We start from the raw sequence: 22,347 nt of genomic DNA on the forward strand, positions 1-22,347 counted from the left end.
TGCCCCTATCTACATACTGGGGGAAAAAGTGTGTGCGCGTCAAGCCCCACCCCTCATTATGATGTCATAATGCCCCTATTTGTGTACTGGGGAAGCAGTGTGTGCGTATCAAGCCCCGCCCCTAATTATAATGTCACAATGGTTGCCATGGCGACCCTGATGTCATCAAAGGTTGCAAGCCCTGACGCCGCTCATTATGATGTCATAATGGTTGACTATGGAATGGAGGATGTGTGATGAGTATATGGGCACCGGACTATGGGATGGAGGATATGTATGACAGATATATGGGCACGGGACTATGGGATGGCGGATATGTATATGGGCACGGGACTATGGGATGGAGGATGTGTGATGGGTATGTGGGCACTGGACTATAGGATGGAGGATATGTATGATGGGTATATGGGCACGGGACTATGAGATGATGGATATGTATGATGGGTATATGGGCACGGGATTATGGGATGGAGGATATGTATTATGGGTATATGGGCATGGGACTATGAGATGAAGGATGTGTGATGGGTATGTGGGCACTCGACTATGGGATGGAGGATATGTATGATGGGTATATGGGCACGGGCCTATGGGATCGTGGATGTGTATGATGGGTATATGGGCACGGGACTATGGGAAGGAGGATAATTATAATTTTCTATAACTAACCACAGTTAGTTACTATGCCCGGGCAGCGCCGGGCTCATCAGCTAGTTTGGAATAATAACTATACAGGTAACAATCATGTTGGTGATAGTGCTGCAAGAAGGCGCTCATGGGTGGGTCTCTTTCATGAGGGCCAATTCCACAGTGTGTGGGTGATGGTATTACACTCAAGCTTTCTTCCTCCATCCCCTCCTGACAACCACGGACAACTTAGAGGGACTTATTATCATCTTCATCTCCTAAATGTTGATCGTCCATCACCTCTTCCTTCTCGTCCTTTTCATGGTCCTTCTCCATTTGTTCCTCTCATGGCAAACATCTGTGAAATGACAGACCTGAACTTATAGATATTGTTAACTCTAAAGTTATCCTTCTCTGCTTCGTCCTCTTCCCCCAGGACCAACACCACCTGCTCGCACACATTATTTAAAGTGTGCTCCAGCATGTAGATGACAGTAATAGTGATGTTGATGACCGCATCATCACTGCTAACCATCTTAATACCCATTAAGAAAATGTACAGAAGGGTGCAGTGGTCCTTCATCTGTATCCAGTACGCAGCTGTGAATTGCACCACGTCCATACTGCGTTGTGCCAGGCTATGAAAAATGTCATCCTGCACTAGCTCTCGGCAGTGCTGCCACAGTCTCTGCAACATGTGCAGAGTTTAATTCTATGGTGTGGTCATAGTTCATATCAACTAGTTAACAGGTAGTCTGAAAGATCTCTATACCAACTGAAGTGGACTGATGGAAGTCAGCACGACAGTGGTTTCTGCATCAGCGCATCCAGGCTTGGACAGTGGCGGAGGAATTGCTGTACCATCAGGTTGAGTTTGCGATCAATGCAAGGCACAAGTGTAAGGCTGGCCTGGCGTAGGGCTGACACCAGGTTTGCACGGTTATCACACATGGCCTTCCCTGGTTCCAGGTTGAGTGTAGATAATCATTGCTCAAACTCGGCATGCATAGCTGTCCACACCTGTTGATCTGAATGACTGCAATCTCCAAGTCATATTATTGTAAACACTGCCTGATTATGGTGAGCCTTGGCTGCGCAATATGGAGGTGGGAAAGGGATTCTCTCTGCAATGTTGGAACGTGTGTTTAATTAAGGTAGGGGTTGAGGGTTCATTTGATGGCCCTAGAGGAGGTGGAGGAGGCAGAAGCACTGCAGGAACTGTTGCATACAGAGGTCTGTTCCACAAGCCCTGAGGATTCCAAGACTTGGTGTCTAGTGACACCTTGGTGTCTACTGCTTTAATTCTCCATCCCCTGGTGTGTACTAGTTTAGCTCTCCAAGCCAAGCAACTAAATTCGCCATTTAATTTAGCCCTCGATGTTCTGGTGTAAATTTGTTTATTTCTGCAATCATAGCTGTTTAGCAGTTTACTTCTCCAACCCCTGTTGTCTATTAGTTTAGTTATGCATTGTATGGTGTGTAGTGGTTTAGTTGTACAACCCTAGCTGTTTAGTAGTTTAGTTCTTGCTAAACTTGCTCATCCAGGTGTCATTGCTGAAATGCATCCTGGCAGACATAGAATTTTTCAGGGAAAAGATGATGTTGTGTGCGACTTCTGTAGCACAGGAACATCTTTCTTAGGGAAGTAATGGTGAATGGGCAACAGGTATTGGGTTGACTGCGACAGTCATCAGCTTTCGGAAACCATCTGTATCCATAAGGCAGAAAGGCTGCATTTCCGTGGACATCAAATTGGAGTGTTCATGCAATAATCACAGAGCTCACAGGCCTTGAGCAATACAGAAACAAGGGTTGTGATCTTTTTAGCGAATAGCTCTCAGCTAGCCCCTATCGCCCAGACAATGACACGATTGGGTGAAAAATCATCTGAGGAGGCTGCAGGCTGTTCACAATAATTACTTCTCAGAAATGTAATAGTGAGCATAAGGCTTATCCACGTCCAGTTTACAACACAAGGAATATGCATATATGCTGCTGTACGATCACTGCTAACTCCATGATAACTGTACACTCCTCGCTGCCAACAACATTCTTGTTTTTAACGCAATAAATGAATGCAGGCCGATTGGATGCCATTCTTCTTTTGAGGTTCACACCATCAGTGTGTTCCATTCCCTCTCCCTCAGAGTAGCAGTCATATACCAGCCCTTAGGCTCACCCACCCACTTCCTTGACCACTTTTATGGTTTGCGACCACACTTCACGTCCTGAGAATTGACAATCTTTATCCTAGGCAACTTCAACAGCTCCACCTCCCCAACTGTATCCCAGCATCTATCTCTAGCCAATTCTCATGGCCTCTCACAACATACAAACTCTGAGACACACAAAGACGATAACACCACTGATCTGGACTTTGCACGGTTCAGTTCAATCTCTTACCTAGATGACTCACCCTTTGTCCCCCATGAAATTTAGAGTATAACCGCGGGCTGGAGCAGGGCAGCAAATCTTGGACGATCCCCTTGGCACCGTCCCTCTGGAGTCCTCAGTGAGCGTCCTTTCTCGCACTGGTTAGTCGCTCTAGCTTCCCGTCGCTCACACGCTCTCCTGCAGTCTCTGTCCCGGTCTGCTGACTCATCGTCCGGGGAATTCCTCGCCTCCTTTATACTGGTCACTCCCCCAGCCAATCTGTCTGTCAGAACGGTCCATCCTCGAATTCTATCCCTCGGGAAGAGTTTCCCCCGGAATCTGGATGACGGCTCCCTTGGTTCCGGCCCGGACACTCGATGGGGGCCGTTCCTCCCACACTCCCCCGTCCTGTATGCTCGCCAGTCCTCGGGCGAGGGTTTTTGTAGACTTGGGTAAGTCTTTTGAGATGACAGTCCTTGTCGCCATATGAACTGGTCCTGTTCGTAATGTTCAGGGGGTTTGCCAGCTGTTGACCGCTCGGAGCGTCGAAGCTTGGGTGTAGTGGAGTCTTCTCAGGTGGTGGAGGGTGGTCGACTAGTTAGTTCTGGTGGGATTTCCGGGTCTACGGTAGTGCCACTGCTGGGGCGCCCCGCAGATGTGACGGGGAAGTCCTCTTCATCATCCAGGCCCCAGACCATAGGCAGGGGGTCAGGGACCTGGGGGATCAGTTCGGGTCGCGGGGGATCGGTAGACGTACATGGTCGTAACATGTTACTGTGCACAACCCGAGTGAGAGGCGTGTTGTTTCCTTCAGATTGTATTTCGTACACAGGCCCGTTGGGGCTTATTCGGCGCAACACTCGGTACGGGTTCACCTCCCACCGGGGTTCTAACTTGTTTTGAGTGCATTGATCAAGTACAAGTACCCGATCCCCAGCTTGAAAGTCAATGGGAACTGTTAATGTGTAATTGGTGAGAAGTGGAGTTTTTCCAAGAGAGAGCAGTGGAGCTGTGGAAAAGTCCAGGGGTGGAGCCTGGGAGGAGTCTCAAGGGGGCCCCGGAAATTTTGCCAAAATGGGACCCCGAAATTCCTAGTTGCAGCCCTGCTCATGACCAATAGACAATGCCAGAAGTGGCTTACTTGGGCCAAGGAGAAAAAGACCTGGACTGTTGCTCACTGGTCCAAGGTGTTGTTTTCAGATAAAAGTAAATTTTGCATTTTATTTGGAAATCAAGGTCCCAGAGTCTGTAGGAAGAGTGGAGAGGCCACAATCCAAGCTGCTGGAGGTCTAGTGTGAAGTTTCCACAATCAGTGATGGTTTGGGGAGCCATGTCATCTGCTGGTGTAGGTCCACTGTGTTTTGTCAAGACCAAAGCCAGCACAGCTATCTATCAGGAAATTACCACTTCATGCTTCCCTCTGCCAACAAGATTTTTGGAGACGGAAATTTCATTCTCCAGCAGGACTTGACACCTGTCCACACTGCCAAAAGTACCAATACCTGATTGGCCAGCAAACTCGCCTGACCTTAACCCCATAGAGAATTTATGGGATATTGTCAAGAGGAAGATGAGACACAGCAGACAGACCCAACATTGAAGACGACCTGAAGGCTGCTTTAAAAGCGACCTGGGCATCCATAATATCTCAGCAGTGCCACAGAGGATTTACTGAACATACATTTCAGTAGGCCAACATTTTGGATTTTAAAATCATTTTTCCAACTGGTGTATTTTAAATGACTGAGATAATGACGTTTGGGTTTTCATTGGCTGTAAGCCATAATCATCAACATTAACAGAAATAAATACGTGAAATAGATCACTCTATTTGTAATAACTCTATATATATATGAGTTTCACTTTTTGTTTTGAAGTGAAATAAATTAACTTTTTGCTATTCTAATTTGGTGAGAAGCACTTGTATATGAATCTATACTATGAGAAATTGGCAAAAGGGTAATATCTTCATAGTTGAAGTGGCATTAGTCAGAGACACACATGAAACTGATGCAGAGAACCTTAGAACCTTCAGAAAACTAGTTAAGAGAAACTTGTGTACAAAGTGAGTATAGAATTCTAGTTTTTGATGAATCATTTAGCTGGATTCAAGGTTAGACAGTAAAATAGAGTGTAAGGGAACAAGATATGATGTCTTTCTTGCTTCCCTTCCTCAGATTGTCCCTCCTATGTTATTGTGTATATATTGATAAGTGATAATGTTTATGATAAATGTCTGCAGTACTGCTGTAGAAATATGCATTATCGCTTGTCTTTAACCCCTTCACCCCCAAGGGTGGTTTGCACGTTCATGACCGGGCCAATTTTTACAATTCTGACCACTGTCTCTTTATGAGGTCATAACTCAGGAACGCTTCCATGGATCATGGTGATTCTGACATTGTTTTCTCGTGACATATTGTACTTCATGTTAGTGGTAAAATTTCATTCAAATAACTTGCGTTTATTTGTGGAAAAAACGGAAATTTGGTGAAAATTTTGAAAATTTCGCAATTTTCCAACTTTGAATTTTTATGCCCTTAAATCACAGAGATACAGCACACAAAAAACTTGATAACTAACATTTCCCACATGTTTACTTTACAACAGCACAATTTTGGAACAAAAATTTTTTTTTGTTAGGAAGTTATAAGGGTTAAAAGTTGACCAGCGATTTCTCATTTTTACAACACCATTTTATTTTTACGGACCACATCACATTTGAAGCCACTTTGAGGGGTCTATATGATAGAAAATACCCAAAAGTGAGACCATTCTAAAAACTGCACCCCTTAAGGTGCTCAAAACCACATTCAAGAAGTTTATTAACCCTTTAGGTGCGTCACGGGAATTTTTTTGAATATTTAAAAAAAAATGAACATCTAACTTTTTTTAACAAAAAAAATACTTCAGGTTCAATTTTTTTTATTTTACCAAGGGTAACAGGAGAAATTGGACTGCAAAAGTTATTGTGCAATTTGTCCTGAGTATGCTGATACCTGATATGTAGGGGGAACGACTGTTTCGGCGCATAGCAGATTGAGCGCCGCTTGACTTTTTCAATGCAAAATTGAGATCGGACATCATGTCGCGATTGGAAAACCCCTGATGTACCAAAACAGTGGAAACCCCCCACAAATGACACCATTTTGGAAAATAGACCCCCTAAGGAACTTATCTAGATGTGTGGTGAGAACTTTGAACCCCCAAGGGCTTCACAGAAGTTTATAACATAAAGCAGTACAATTAAAAAATCATATTTTTTCCACAAAAATGATCTTTTCACCCTCAATTCTTATTTTTCCAAGGGTAACAGGACCTTAAAAGTTATTGTGCAATTTGTCCTGAGTACGCTGATACCCCACATGTGGGGGTAAACCACTATTTGGGCGCATGGCAGAGCTCGGAAGGGAAGCAACGCCATTTGACATTTTTGGCTGGAATTGAGATCGGACATCATGTCGCGATTGGAAAACCCCTGATGTACCAAAACAGTGGAAACCCCCCCAAATGACACCATTTTGGAAGCTAGACCCCCTAAGGAACTTATCTAGATGTGTGGTGAGAACTTTGAACCCCCCAGTGCTTCACAGAAGTTTATAACGCCTGGGCGTGAAAATAAAAAATTCGTATTTTTTCCACAAGCATGATCTTTTAGTCACCATTTTTTTATTTTCCCAAGGGTACCAGGAGAAATTGGACCCCAAAAGTTGTTGTCCGATTTGTCCTGAGTATGCTGATACCCCATATGTGGGAGAAAACTACTGTATGGACACACGTCAGGGCTCGGAAGGGAAGTAGTGACGTTTTGGAATGCAGACTTTGATGGAATGGTCTGCGGGTGTCATGTTGCCTTTGGAGAGCCCCAATGTACCTAAACAGTGGAAACCCCCCACAAATGACCCCATTTTGGAAACGAGACCCCCTAAGGAACTTATCTAGATGTGTGGTGAGCACTTTGAACCCCCAAGGGCTTCACAGAAGTTTATAATGCCCGGGCATGAAAATAAAAAAATCGTATTTTTTCCACAAACATGATCAATTAGTCCCCAATTTTTTCATTTTCCCAAGGGTAACAGGAGAAATTGGACCCCAAAAGTTGTTGTCCAATTTGTCATGAGTACGCTGACACCCCATATGTGGGAGAAAACTACTGTATGGACACACGTCGGGGATCGGAAGGGAAGCAGTGATGTTTTAGAATGCAGACTTTGATGGAATGGTCTGCGGGTGTCATGTGCGTTTGGAGAGCCCCTGATGTACCTAAACTATTGAAACGCCCCACAAGTGACCCCATTTTGGACACTAGACCCCCCACGGAACTTGTCTAGATGTGTGGTGAGCACTTTGAACCCCCAAGTGCTTCACAGAAGTTTATAACGCTCGGACGTGAAAATAAAAAAACATTTTTTTCCACAAAAATGATATTTTTCCCCCAATTTTTTATTTTCCTAAGGGTAAAAGGAGAAATTGGACCCCAAAATTGTTTTGCAGTTTGACCTGAGTAGGCTGATACCCTACATGTGGGGGTAAAACACTGTTTGGGCGCATGGCAGAGCTTGGAAGGGAAGGACCACCATTTGACTTGTTCAACTCAGAATTGGCTGGAATTGAGATCAGATGCCATGTTGCATTTGGAGAGCCCCTGATGTGCCCAAACAGCGGAAACCCCCAATTCTAACTCCAACCCGAACCCCAACACACCCTTAACCCTAATCTCAGCCCTAACCCTAACCCTAACCCTAGCCCTAACCCTAACCCTAGCCCTAGCCCTACCCTAACCCTAACCCTAGCCCTAACCCTAGCCCTAGCCCTAATAGAAAAATGGAAATAAATACATTTTTTTTATTTTATTATTTTTTCCTAATTAAGGGGGTGATAACAGGGGGTTTGATTTGCTATTTATGGCGGTTTTTATATTTGGCAGCTGTCGCACGCTAAAAGACGCTTTTTATTGTAAAAATAGTTTTTGCATCACCACATATTGAGAGCTATAATTTTTCCGTATTTTGACCCACCGAGTCATGTGAGGTCCTATTTTTTGCAGGACGAGTTGACGTTTTTATTGGTACCATTTTCGGGCACGTGACATTTTTTGATCGCTTTTTATTCCGATTTTTGGGACGCAGAATGAACAAAAACCAGCGTTTCATGAATTTCTTTTGGGGGGTGCGTTTATACCGTTCTGCGTGCGATAAAATTGATAAAGCGGTTTTATTCTTCGAGTCAGTACGGTTACAGCAATCCCTCATTTAGGTCTTTTTTTATGTTTTGTCGGTTTTATGCAATGAAAACTATTTTATATAAAAAATAATTATTTTTGCATCGCTTTATTGTGCGAGCTATAACTTTTTTATTTTTTCGCTGATGATGCTGTGTGGTAGCTCGTTTTTTGCGGGACAAGATGACGTTTTCACCAGTACCATGGATATTTATATGCGTCTTTTTGATCGCGCGTTATTACACTTTTTGTTTGGCGGTATGATAATAAATCATTATTTTTTGCTTTGTTTTTTATTTTTATTTTTTAAGGGGTTCGCTAAAGGGGTTAACTAATGGGACAGTTTTATAGGGCGGGTCATTATGGACGCGGCAATACCTAATATGTGTACTTTTATTGTTTTTTTTTTTTTTATTTCCAAAAAATGGATTTATTGGGGGAATATTTTTTTTTTTCTAATTTATTTGGCGATTTTTTTAAATTTATTGTAACACTTTTTTTTATTTTTTTAACTTTATTAAATAGTCCCAGGTGGGACATCACTGTCCTGTGACAGATCGCTGATCTGTCACATCACGGATCACTGTGACAGATCAGCGTAGAAGGCTTCCTCATGCCTGCGCTTTGCAGGCACTGAGGAAGCCAGCTTCTTGCAGGCCCCCCGAAGGCCCCCGTCGCCATCTTGGATTCGGGGGCCTGCAGGAAAGGAGCCCCCGCAGCAGCACTGCACATTGCGCTGCCGTGGGGGGCTCCTGGAAGCACGGAGGGAGCCCCCTCCCTGCCGATGCTTCCCTTTAACCCCTGGTACACCGCGATCGTGTTTGATCGTGGTGTGCAAGGGGTTAATGTGTCGGGGGCGGTCCGTGACCGCCCCTGACACATTGTGCCGGGTGTCAGCTGTGATAATCAGCTGACACCCGGCCGCAATCAGCGGCGCTCACCACGTGGGCGCCGCTGATCACACTAGACGTACTATCCGGTCCATGGGCATAGGGGCCCGGGTCCCATGGACGGGATAGTACGTCTGATGTTAAGAAGGGGTTAATGGTATTGCCACATGTATGTGTTACCATTGTGTAGAAAGCTGTAACATATTGTTTTGTGTTTCTGTATTATATTATTGCATACTATACTGTGTCTGTTGTTCATGTAGAGTTAAGGTAAGTTAGTGCATCCTTTTGGGGACATTAGAAGAGGACACTTTAGTGTATTGTTTACATAGTCATGGGTATGTGTAGTTCTGTTGCAGGCCACTAGATGGGGGCATACTAGTGGGCTCTATAAGTATAGCTGATAGGATGTTCATAGAGGGTTAAGTGTAGGAGGGGCTGCTGGGTAGTAAGCGGGGACCATGTAGGAAGTTAGGTCAGATGGGGCAGGGTGACGTAGTGTCCACATGTGCTATAGGCCCGGACAGATTGGCAGCCACGCAACGTTCAAGCGCTGCAGCCCACATTACCCATGGCCACTGTGTGTCATAGCAGTGAGCCAGTACAGAAACAGAAAGATGTGGGGACTTGTCACCTGGGCAGATGCTTTTAGGGTAGGAGTCGGCTGGACAGCTGAAGTGAAGGAAGCTGGAGCTTCAACGAGCTCAGCACAGATGAGCCAGATGCTTTACCAGAGGCAACCAAACCTGGTGGCTGATGATTTCGAATCTCGGGTGAAACAGGCAGAAATAATTGTCATCATGGCGAGGTTAGGCCAGGAAGGAACAGTGTAGGATGGTCCGGTCTGGGTGTGTACTGCACAGAAGTGACAGCCAGAAAGGGAAAATGAGGTAACAAGCAAATGTCACAATGTACCAACTGTGGATGTAACTTGTGAAGTACTCAGTAAAGAAAGTGTTAAAGTTAATTTGGACTGTGTCTCCATTGTTGGGGGTCGCCTGAGAGAGGGACCGTCATTGCCTGAGAAGTGCCCAGAGCAAGCTGAATCTGGAGATGCAGGTATGCCAGAGAGAAGAGTACTGTTTTCTGTAGGGGAAGGACTGGACCTCGATATTGCGGTTATCCGGGTCACGACTGCAGTCCTGTCCCTCCCTTACAAGTGCATTCCAGCAATATTATAACATGCTGACGGCAAAAGTTTAAGAGTTACTCTTCTCCCCCACCAAAGTAAGATATTTCCTATCCAAAGAGATAGGGGATTGCTTGCTGATTGCTGTGTGCCTGAGCCTAACGATTCTCAGCAATCTTGAGATTGTGGGTCCATAACAAAAAGCACAGGGGTCTGCAGCCCCATTCTGAATAAAGGGGATGTATGCAAGGTTGTTTAGTTACATTGTGTGCACAATTATTAGGCAATTCATATTTTTGCAATGTAAAATAAAATCAAAGTAGTCTAACAAATGTGGTTTTACTTTGAAAACACACACGCAAAAATATATTACCATCAGAAAAAAACAAGCTCTGTAAACAGAGAAATAAAGGTTTTGAAAAAAGCACTCATACAGTTACATCAAAAAATAAATAAAGCAAATTATGGCTTCCTGAATGCAACAATAGAAAACTAAAACAACATTTTAGTGACTCTAAACTGTTTACTGCCCCCGAAGAAGCCTGCCACGCAAACGCACGTCGGGGCATCTGATGCACTTTGTTGCACATGTCATTTTCCACATGGATAAGATATTTGCTGCTTATCTCTTTGCAATATTATCGGCACTTTAATAAAAATCCAATAGTTGGTCCGGACACTTGGTCATAGTTTTAGGTTGTCATCATTATTGGACCTTTACATACTATTAGTGGCAACTTTGCCCATTTCTCCATTTGGTGTCCTTACTAGTGCTTTTCAAGTGACCTTTTAGCCATTTAGTGCATCTGCATTTTGTTTCTCCCTTCCCTCTGTACACTAGTTCTATATAATGTGTCAGGGTTATTATAACCCAATTTTTGTATTTGTGAGGGAATCAAATTTCTAGTTGATTAGTCCTAATAATTTGTCTCACTGTAGTCATTTATTGAGTTAAAAGCTCAATTTTTTGGCATACAGGATTATTGATGTCTGGGAGCTAATCTTGCTGCTGAATGCAGACTCTAGTTCATGGTGGTCATGTACTTCTGCAATGTCAGACCTTGTTAACAAACTGTTGACTCTGCATTAAGTAAAAAAATGCCTTAAAGCATTTTCTCTCTCTCTCTCATTATTCTGGCATTTGGCAAATATTTACAATTATGGTAATCCTAATTGACCTAAAACGGGAAAGGTTTATTCTGATTTCATGTCAGATATTGAAAAAAAACATGCAGATGTGTCTTTTTACATAGTGTATGTAAACTCCTGGTTTCAACTGTATCTACTTATTTTTACCAGAGTGAGTGTGCCGGATTAAATCCTTTGCTTCCTCTAAAAGCTAAATAACTGTCACTACATGAGGGGTTATAATTATGGATACCTAAGCTACTGTAATGCCCTGCACAAAGGTTAAGTGACATAGTTAATCAGGGAAATGATACTACATTTCTAACTGAAGTTATATAATAATATTATTATTATTACACTTACTTTATGTTGTTATTATTATTATTATTATTATTATTATTATGATTATTTATATAGCACCATTGAATCCATTGTGCTCTACATGAGAAGGGGTTACATCAATATACAAATATCACTTACAGTAAATAAACTAACAATGACAGATTGATACTGAGGGAAGAGGACCCTGCCCTTGTGGGCTTAAGGGGCCTTTACACATAGCGATATTGCTAGCGATATCACTATAACATCACTGATTTTGTGACGCAGCAGCGATATCGCTATGTGTGATACTTACCTCCGACCGGCTCCCCCGCTGTCCATCGCTTTTCGTGCAGCTCCATTTCTCGTCGGGCACTTCCTGCTGGGCTTCCTGTGGTGCCGACGAGCGACGCATGGATGCGGACGGGAGGACGTCAGGATCGCCGCGTCTGAAAGGTAAGTAACGACCGCTGTATCGCTGCTGAGTCGCTACATCGCTAGTGAGATCTGCCTGTGTGGCAGCTCACTAGTAACCATTTAGCGATGCACCAGCGATCCTGACCGGGTCGTATCATTGTCGGGATCGCTGGTGCATCGCTAAATGTAAAGGGGCCTTTACATTCTACAGGATTTTTTGGAAGGAGACACCAGGTCTGGGTTTGCTGTAGCTCCGATGGTGTTGAGGTGGCCGCGTAGTCATTACAGGCTGTAAGCTTTTTTGAAGAGATGGGTTTTCAGGTTCTGTCTGAAGGATCCAAATGTGGTGAATAACGGGACGTTTTGGGGCACAGAATTCCAGAGGATCGGGGATATTCAGAAGAAATCATGGTGGAGAGAAGGAGGTTTTGGGAGGACCCTAGGTTACGCGAGGGAAGATATTGGGAGATTATCGTGTTTTCCGGCATATAAGACGACTGGGCGTAGAAGACGACCACAACTTTTCCATTTCAAATAGAGAGTTTGGGATATACTCGCCGTATAAGACTTCCTCTCTTCCAGTGTTTGCTGTGCTGTAGTGTGCATGATAACGTGTCAAACACCGCTTCTAATTGGCAGAGAAATCATCCCCGCTGTTCAGAGTGCCGCGGTTCCTACTCTGTCAAAAGACAGCATGAGCCCGCAGCTGTGATCGGAGGTATAAACTTTGCCTCCGGTCACTGCTGCTAATTTCAGTGAGAGCAGAGCGGCAGAGGGGAGTATTCATCTGCCACTCCTGTGCTGTAAAAATATAATTAAAAAAAAAAAAAGCGTGAGTTCCCCCCTATTTTTGATAACCAGCCAAACAAAACTCACAGCTAGAGGCTGCAACCCTCAGCTGTCAGAGTGAGCAAGGCTAGTTACCAAAAATGGAGGGGTCCAAACGCTGTTTTTTTAAATTAGTTAAACAAATAATTTTAAAAAATGGCATTGGGTCCCCACCATTTTTGACAACCAACCTTGCTAAAGTAGAAACCTGGAGGCTTATAATCAAAGGCTGGCAAGGGGCCATGGATATTGACCCCTCCCCAGCCTAAAAATAGCAGCCCTCATCTGCCCAGAAAAGGCGCATCTATTAGATACACCAATTCTGGCGCTTTGCCTGGCTCTTCCCACTTGCCCTGTAGGGTTGGCAAGTGTGGTAATATTTGTGGGGTTAATTTGTGGGGTTTAAATAATTAAAAAATCAGCGTGAGGACCTCTCTATTTTTGATAAGCCAACTTGCTGAAGCTGACAGCTGAGAGTTGCAGCCTCTAGCTGTGAGTTTTGTCTGGTTGGTTATCAAAAATAGGGGAGAACTCATACAATTTTTTTTTTAATTATTTATTCACAGCGTAGGAGTAGCAGATGAATGCCCCCATTCACCGCTCCTGCTCTCACTGTAATTAGTGGCTGTAGGTGTCGGATGATGGGATCAGTAGTCCCATCATCTGACACCAGTGACCGGAGGTAAACTTTATATCTCCAATAACAGCTGCACACACACGCTGTCTTTTGACAGCGTGGGAACTGAGGCTCTTTGACCGACGGGGAGGATTTCACCGCTGATCAGAAGCGGTGTTTGCCGTGCTGTCATGCACATGTAAGCGCAAGAAACACCCAGTGTTTGGGCATCCGAACCCGAACAGTACGGAACTATATTGTTTGAGTTCACCCATTTCTACACATGAGGACTGCAGTAAAGCAGAGCAGGCCACACTCTCTTTTTTCCATACACCGGGCGTCCCGGACGCCTCCATTTTGCTTCACTAAAAACGGCGCAAGGCATATAAGATGACTCCAGACTTTTGAGAAGAATTTCAGGGGCTAAAAAGTCATCTCATACACCTGAAAATTTGGTAGTTCGGAAATATATGGGATATACGGCATGTTGGGATAAAATCTTGGAGATTGGAATACTCCTTTATCGAAAGTGTGGAATAACAAAATAAAAAATGTGCTTTACAGGTGCAGCATTTACTGAACTTGTACTTTTTTTTTATATCTTTCAGAATTTGCATTGTAACTCACAATACATTCCATTTTTACCTTTTAGAAAAAGTGCAAAATGAAATTGAAAATGTTATCGGATCTGCTCAACCTCAAGTAGAACATAGAAAGGAAATGCCATATACTGACGCTGTCATTCATGAAATACAAAGATTTGGGGACATCGGACCTATAGGCCTCCCACATGCCACAACTACGGACGTCACATTCAGGGGTTATAATCTTCCAAAGGTTAGGAGATTTCTTTTATAATTTAAGTCTGGACTTTGTGTGTGTGTTTTCCATTGAATATTTTAATAAATTCTGTATATTTATAATATTTTCATTATATTTTTATTTTTATGGTAATTTATATTACCTTTTGTTTCCCCAGGGCACAACTGTCATTCCATTACTTCACTCTGCTCTTAGAGATAAAGCTTATTTTGAGAAGCCAGAAGAGTTTTATCCTGGGCACTTTCTCGACTCAGAAGGAAAATTTAAGAAGAACGAATCCTTCATTCCCTTCTCATTAGGTAAATCTGTTTCTTATATTCCCTTTTAACGGCATTATGCATTTATATAACGTAAAGTTAACAGCATGAATTGTACCAAAAAAATTTGCCTTGGTGTAAATATATATAATTTTGCATGCTGATCCTGTACTACATTTTTGATGTACATCTTAATATTAGTCCTGTGATCACAGCAGCATCAGAAGTTTCAATCAAATGGTCTCTAAAGTATATATGAACACCAAAAACAGGCATAAACATGTGTGCTATGTATACTCCCAAATACAAAATAAACACAAGAACCCCTGCAAGAAAGTGCTAATATATTCTTAGAGGACACAGAAAATGGGCCACAATATGTAACTTTTAGTGATGAGCGAGCATACTTGGTAATGCTCGTTACTTGCCCGAGTATCACTATACTTGCGGTATTCGGCGGGAACGCGAGTCGCCTCCCTGCATGTTTGGGGCTCTTTAGAGAACCAATCAACATGCATGGATTGAGCGCCACACACTGTAATGCCGCAGCCATCTTTGTTGTGGTATTACAGTGATTGGCTTGCCGCACAGCGTCATCAAGTCTATAAGAGACCTGGTGCCGCCATGCTCGGCGCATTCAGCTCTGGATTCAGACAGTGTAGGGAGAGCTGCTGCCGAGATAGGGTCAGATTTGGGGATTTATTAGTCAGTGTGGGTCTACCATCACAGAATCCACAAATCCAGCTAAACCAACAGTCCTTCTAAGGACTAGTTATGAAGTATAGATTGCAGTGCTAGGTAGGCAAGGGTGTGTATGTGGCTCTGCACATATCAGTGCAAGGCATGCAGGCACTGTATGTGGGTAACTAGCTATCATTGCATACATCAAAAGGGTCCATTACTGTCTGCTGCCTATTACATACTGTATATACCTAGCTCCAGGTATCTGTGGCTAGGAATAATTTTTTTTGCACCTTAATCCTGATTATTTTATTCCAAAGCAATCCAGAGCCCCCTTTTTATTCTCCATTTGCTTGTTGAAACTGCAAACTACAGCCAGATCCTTTTAATGCTACAGCGTGAAAATCCAGCAATTTTAAACGGCTTTGCCCATCCCAGGCATCACATCTGAGTGCGCAGAAAGTTCTGGCATTTTTTTGGGTACTGTAGATTTTTTTGGAATGTCTTATAAAAATTTTTGATACCATTTTGCTGCCTAAAAAATATTTAGCTGCCAAAAATATATTTAGCTGCTCAAAAAATATTTAGCTGGCAAAAAAATATTTAGCTACATCTAATATATTTAATACTGTGCTTTGTCCATCACAGGGATCGCATATCATTTCGCTAAATATTTTACAATTTCAGTCCTCCAAAGAATATTTTTTTGTAGTGTCATAGCTTACTTATTGACACAATTTTGGTGGCAAAAAATAAAAAAATACAGGCCACATTTTTTACAGTGTGCTATCTCTGTCAGACACCTAAAAATTTGGGCATTTCAGGCCTGCATTCACCTTTCTTTTGCTGTGTCTTACCGTAATTCTATACAGTATTTTTCTGTAAAAAAAAAGTACAGGCCACATTGAACAGTGTGATATCTCCGGCAAACGCCTCTTCTATCTGTGGACTACAAATTGTGGCATTTCAGGCCTACATTCACCTTTTTTGTTGTGTCTTACCCAAGTTCTATTCACTATTTTGCTGTAAAATATAAAATACAGGCCACATATTGAACATTATGGTGTATCTGTCAGACGCCTCCTCTATCTAATTTGGGCATTTCAGGCCTACATTCATCTTTTTTTCCTTTGTCGTACAGTAATTTCATACAGTATTTTTCTGTAAAAAGCAAAAACACAGGCCACATAATGAACAGTGTTGTATCTTTGTCAGGCGCCTCCTCTGTGTGCTACAAATTTTGGCATTTTAGGCCACATTCACCTTTTTTTGCTGTGTGTTACAGTAATTCTATACAGTATTTTTCTGTAACAAAACAAAGATACAGGCTACATATTGAACAGTGTGATATCTCCGGCAAACGCCTCTTCTATCTGCGGGCTAAAAATTGTTGCACTTCAATTGTTGTTGCTGTGTGTTACCCTAGTTCTAAACACTATTTTGCTGTAAAAAATAAAAATACAGGCCACATATTTTACAGAGTGGTATCTCCATGGCACTCCTCATGTATATCTGTGGGCTACAAATTGTGGCATTTGAGGGCTCCATTCAACTGTTTTTGCTGTGTCTTACCCAAATTCTAAACAGTATTTTTCTGTAAAAAACAAAAATGCAGGCCACATTGAACAGTGTGATATCGCCCGCAAACGCTTCTTCTATCTGTGGGCTACAAATTGTGGCATTTGAGGCTTCCATTCATCATTTTTTGCTCTGTTTTACCCTAGTTCTATACACTATTTTGCCGCAACAAAGTAAAAATACAGGCCACATATTGAACAGTGTGGTATCTCTGTGACACACCTCATGTATCTCTGGGCTAAGAATTGTGGAATTTGAGGCTTCCATTCACCTTTTTATGCTCTGTGTTACCCTAGTTCTAAACACAATTTTTGCTGTAAAAAATAAAAATACAGGCCACATATTGAACAGTGTGGTATCTCTGTCAGATGCCTCCTCTATCTGTGTACTACAAATTTGGGCAATTCAGGCCTACATTCACCTTTTTTTGCTGTGTCTTACAGTAATTCTATACATTATTTTTCTGTAAGAAAACAAAAATACTGGCCACATATTGAACAGTGTTGTAAATCGGTAAAAATACTTCTCTTTAAAAATGGTTACGGCTGCTTCATGACTGTGTCTTAAATGCACCAATTACTACCACCATCATCATCTTCTGCCTAGAGGCAGTTACTGCACAGGTGGAAAGTCTGATGAGCATAGGGTGAACTCTTGGGCAGTGTTGTACTCTGTCTCTGGATTATGAAGGTGAAATCTTCTAGATTAAATCATGACTGGAGGAGCCAGAGCAAGAGCACGTGGAAGAGCACGGGGCAAGTACTCGCAACTACTTAAGCCTGGTGTTCCTGGGCTGGATTCTGATAATCCATCACCTAATAATACTGAACTTGTTGGATGAGGACGTCAAAAATGAGCCCCTGCTGTTTCTAGCACAGAATCTATAGATTCTGACATTTCGGCTGGATTTCAAATGGTGTCAGTTGGAAAGCGTGGTGGTCGTAGATGGGACTTCTATGATATGGGTGTTTCCACTAGACAATCCATCCAACATGTTATTCAATCAAAATCATGTTTTTCTCGCAACTCTATTCAGCTGTGCACAAACTATGTCAAATTGATAGCTATTCCCCAGTGGGTCTTGTCACAGTACCATGTTGACTACAGTCCACAGATGTTATCTAGATCCCTAATCTTACCTCTACTTTACTAGCTTGATAAATTAATAGGAAAAGCATGTGGTTTTGATGGAGCTGTTGTTTTCTTGCCAAAGAAACTAAATAAGATCAATGAGGTGGTTAGCCACACACACAATGGAGAAATAGTAAAGATGACAATTACTTTCACAAATGAGTTACCACACACTTCACCAACTTGCTTTCACTTTTACAACATTATATTCCAAAGCCTTGAAGAAGAAGATATTGTGAAGAAGATAGGTATGAATAATTATCACCCAAATGATGTTACAGAAGTCAGAACATACCACATGTGTGGCGGTGATCTACCACCAAAATTTTGAAGTATGAGACCAATATCATCTTGTGGATTGATGTGAGCCACAAAGTCCTTCAAAGTGAAACTGTTCTGGATGTAATGTACAATTTGCACTCGAAAATTGGATCACATGTCTTCTATAATGATTGCATGAAAGAACTGATTGGACAGACACATATATAAGGAGGAAGACCGGGCTGCGGGTACCTGTGCATCGCTGGGTCCAGTACTGTCGAGGCTGTATTCCCTGTTTCCCAGGTTAAAGAATAGGGGAACGGACAGGCCCCATGAGCAAGGCAGAGGTGGCGTGTTTAGACAGCAAACCTGTCCGGAAGGTGAGGGAAAAAACACGCAAGGCAGAACTGAGTCCCCCGCTGTCAGAGTGCGAGCAGGAAGGGGGGCAGTGAACTATGCACCTGAAGTGCCGGAGCTGCGACAGTTTGCAGCAGACAGACCCTGGAAGAAGCTGCATAGCGAAATGGCACTCATCGGGCGGGGGAAGACTCCTGCGGCATTTCCTCAGCTGTTACCAGTGGACGCTGCACTGAATCCAGCACATTCTTCTAACTCAGGTAGAGTTGAGCGAAACGGGTCTGTCAAATTCATAAGTCGCCGACTTTCGCTAAAGTCGGGTTATATGAAACGAAACCCGACCATAGCGTGAGGTCAGTCATGAGGTCGGCGACCAGAGTGCCAAAGTCGCGTTTCAAATTATGCTTCCAGCGCCCTTTTTCAGCCAATGGAGGACACACACTGAGGGCAACGCGATGACATGGGCAGCGGTCCCCACTATCTTTGAGAAGGGTGATTGGCTTGCTTTGTGTGGCATCACAGGGGCTATAAAAGGGCGTGCACGCCGACCGCCATCTTACTTCTGCCGATATTAGCATAGGGAGAGGTTGCTGCTGCTGATTCTGAATAAGGGAGAACGTTAGGCAGGGAAGAAGGACAAAAAAACTGCTTCTGCTGGTAATGATTTTCACTGTACAACACAACAGTATAGTGTGCAGTGACAGGAGAGGCTATATTTTTGTGCATCAGCTCTGTTGGTTATTAGGCTGCCTTATAAGGCTCCCTGATAGCTGCATTGCTGTTTGCACACTGCTGTGCAAACTGCTTTTTTAAAAGCAAAAAATACTTTTCTTCCTCTTTTCTGCACAGTTACCAAGCGTTCATTTTTCCACCCTTTTGTGTGCAGCTGTCCTGCTTATTAGGCTGCCTGCTGCCATACTTGGACTGAGAGCATCATTGTCAGCCTCCTAAAAACTCTAGGGAGATTCAAATTCTCCCCAATACTATATACACACCTTGTGCCTGGTCATACACCATCCAATTTCTGCCTGTTACATTGAGGTGTAACCTATAGTGGGCCTGAGATAATAGTTCAGCCTCCTAAAATCTCTAGGGACAGCAGTAACAAACAATGGCTTTTGTCTACTGAGGCATGTTGAACCCTGCAGTGATTACTTTGCATGTCAATACCTCTTTATATTTACATCTAATTTACATCTACTTTTTCCACAGTCACATTGGCAACGTGCAATATTGCCTTTAGTGCAAAACCTAGTAGTAACAAGCAATGTGTTCATTGTCATCTACTATGGTGCAATGACTCTGGCAGGAATTATTATTATTACTTTTGCATGCAAGAACCATTTTTGTATTTATATTTAAATCTACAGGGTTATTATTGTGTGTGTAGTATTATTTTTTTACATCATTGTGTACTGTTTTGCCGCAGCCTAGCCCCCTTTTTTGGAGGCCTTTTGCCCTGTCTTTTTAAGTTCTCCTTTTAATAATATTTAATAAAGAATCATTTTTTAACAATCAATATTTTCTCTTATTTTCACTTTTTTTCCACATGATATACCTTCTTGTGGAATATGTTGAGCCCAGTGACCTAGAAGCAGGGGGGTGAGCCTAAGAGAAAGCGGGCTTAAAAGCAGAGATTTTTGGTGGGGACAAGCAGCGCATAGGAGGCTGAGCAGTGTGCTCTGTCCTTAGAGCACTGGTGCCGCGAAGGACTGTTCCCGTCAGCTCGCGCCGCTAACAGCGGTACTGCCAGAGAATGAGGCACCGTGTGCTCAGTGAATGCCAGAGAGCGAGACGCTGTGTGCTCCCTGACCATGAGTGCAGCGCACGTGCACAGAAGAATGAGCCAGTTCACACCAAATGTCCAGCTTGGATAACCAATAATTATAAGGAACAGAGGAATGATGGAGGACGTTGGTACGGTCAGCAAGGTACTCGCTCAGGATCTTCCCAAACTTGCCACTCCTTGCGAGAGTACCCCACGCCTCAGGGACAGGGCAATGGGAGAGTCTGAGAAAACCCTCCTAGAACTTTGCCAATGTTCCACTGCACCTGCTGGATTGGAGTTGTGTCTCTCTCACCTGTACTCCTTGGTTGTACAACGAACTGTGACCTCTGCCGCCAGCTTTTTGAGATGGGAATTTTTTTAATAATTCCGCAAGAAGGGCCCTCTGGTACTGCAACATTTTAGTACACCTGTCTGCCTCTGGAATAAGAGATATAAAGTTCTCATATTAGTGTGGGTCTAGAAGTGTCACCAATCAGTATTGTCTGTCAGACAAAATGTGGAGAACGCGAAGGTCACGGTAAAGGCAGCGAAACTCAACCAATGCATGCCAGACTGCTAACAGGCAAGACTTCCATGTCCTCACCAAGAGGACAACTGAGCATGCTCTTCTCCTCCTCCTTCTCCTCCTCAGGCCATCCACAAATTTCAACTAACATCTGCACTATCATTGTGAATACATCATTGTAAACACATCATTGTAAATACACCCCTGCACTTTGTATCTCCCCCACCTCATTGTAGATTGTGAGCTTTCACGAAAAGGGTCATTTTATTCTGCTTTAATTATTGTATTATTGTAAATGTTGTTACTTAGGACCAGTGCTTTTTTTGCACCGGTACGCGACGGTACGGCGTACCGAAAATCTGAAGGTGCTGCCGCACACCTTAAAATAATAAAGCATTCATTCTTACCCTCCGTTGCTCTGTCACCGCTGCCGTCCTCCAGTCCCTGCTTCTTCTTGCTTGTACCCGGCTATGATCGGCGCAGCAGCAATGATGTCATTGCTGCTGCGCCTGTCACATGACGCCGGCGAAAGCAGGAAGAAGCAAGGACTGGCAGCGGTGGCGGAGGGTAAGAATGAATGGTTCATTATGTTAAGGTGTGCGGCAGCATGGGGGGCTGTAACCTGTGATGTGGGGCTATATACCACTGATGGGGGGCTGTATACCACTGATGGGGGGCCGTTCTGTTTTGGTTTGATTCGTTTAAATCGTCATTTATATTAGTGTTTTAAGAAGTTTTGTACGAGTTCATTGAGTTTTATTTCTTGAAACTTGTCTTAGATGGATAAAATAACGCACTATTTATTTTTCTTTTTGCGATCTGAATTACATAGTTTTTGATTGAAATTAGCGTACAGACTACAGTACTGAATAATGAGAAATTAATCAGAAATGTGTACCGGCAAATATTTTTTTTTACAAAAAAAGCCCTGCTTAGGACTGTTGTCTTTGAAACTGTTAACCCTCAACTGGTGAGGTTGGGTTTGCCACACCCCAGGGAATTTTTGTTCGGCTGCCATTCATTGAAAAATGCTGGTATGAGGATATGTGTCTCACTAGCTTCCATCCATTTCCTTGTCAACAGGATGTCATCAAGGCCTCTCTCTTCTGGCCACGCATAACAGAGCTAGCTGTCACCACGTGTTGTCTTGGCCTTGCTGAACCCCATATCACCACTCATGAAATTCTTTTTTACACATTTTCAAATTTTGTTTCATAATGCCCTTGGATTGAATCATCAAAGTATTACATTTTCCGATACTTGTGGGTGTCAACAATTTGTTATCATCAATCGCCAATAAGAAAATGATTAACAAATGTGATCTTTGCATTTTCTGTAAAAATAAGAGATTTCTAAACACTGGGGTATAGGAAACCCCACCTCACCAGTTGAGGGTTAAACTGTAAATATGTTGGT

At 43.0% G+C, this 22,347-nt stretch overlaps 1 protein-coding gene across 1 annotated transcript in view; it reads left to right on the forward strand.

Moving 5' to 3' along the window:
- The window catches only part of LOC141098570 (cytochrome P450 2B4-like), a 98,902-nt gene that overhangs the window by 63,714 nt on the left and 12,841 nt on the right, over positions 1 to 22,347 (forward strand). The window contains exons 9-10 of the mRNA XM_073586475.1: positions 14,203 to 14,387; positions 14,530 to 14,671. Of these exons, the coding sequence (XP_073442576.1) occupies positions 14,203 to 14,387; positions 14,530 to 14,671 (327 nt within the window). The remainder of the gene's footprint in view (positions 1 to 14,202; positions 14,388 to 14,529; positions 14,672 to 22,347) is intronic.

The sequence above is a fragment of the Dendrobates tinctorius genome, unplaced genomic scaffold, assembly GCF_039654945.1.
Source record: "Dendrobates tinctorius isolate UK_male_01 unplaced genomic scaffold, ASM3965494v1 ptg000093l, whole genome shotgun sequence".
NCBI classification, from domain to species: domain Eukaryota; kingdom Metazoa; phylum Chordata; class Amphibia; order Anura; family Dendrobatidae; genus Dendrobates; species Dendrobates tinctorius.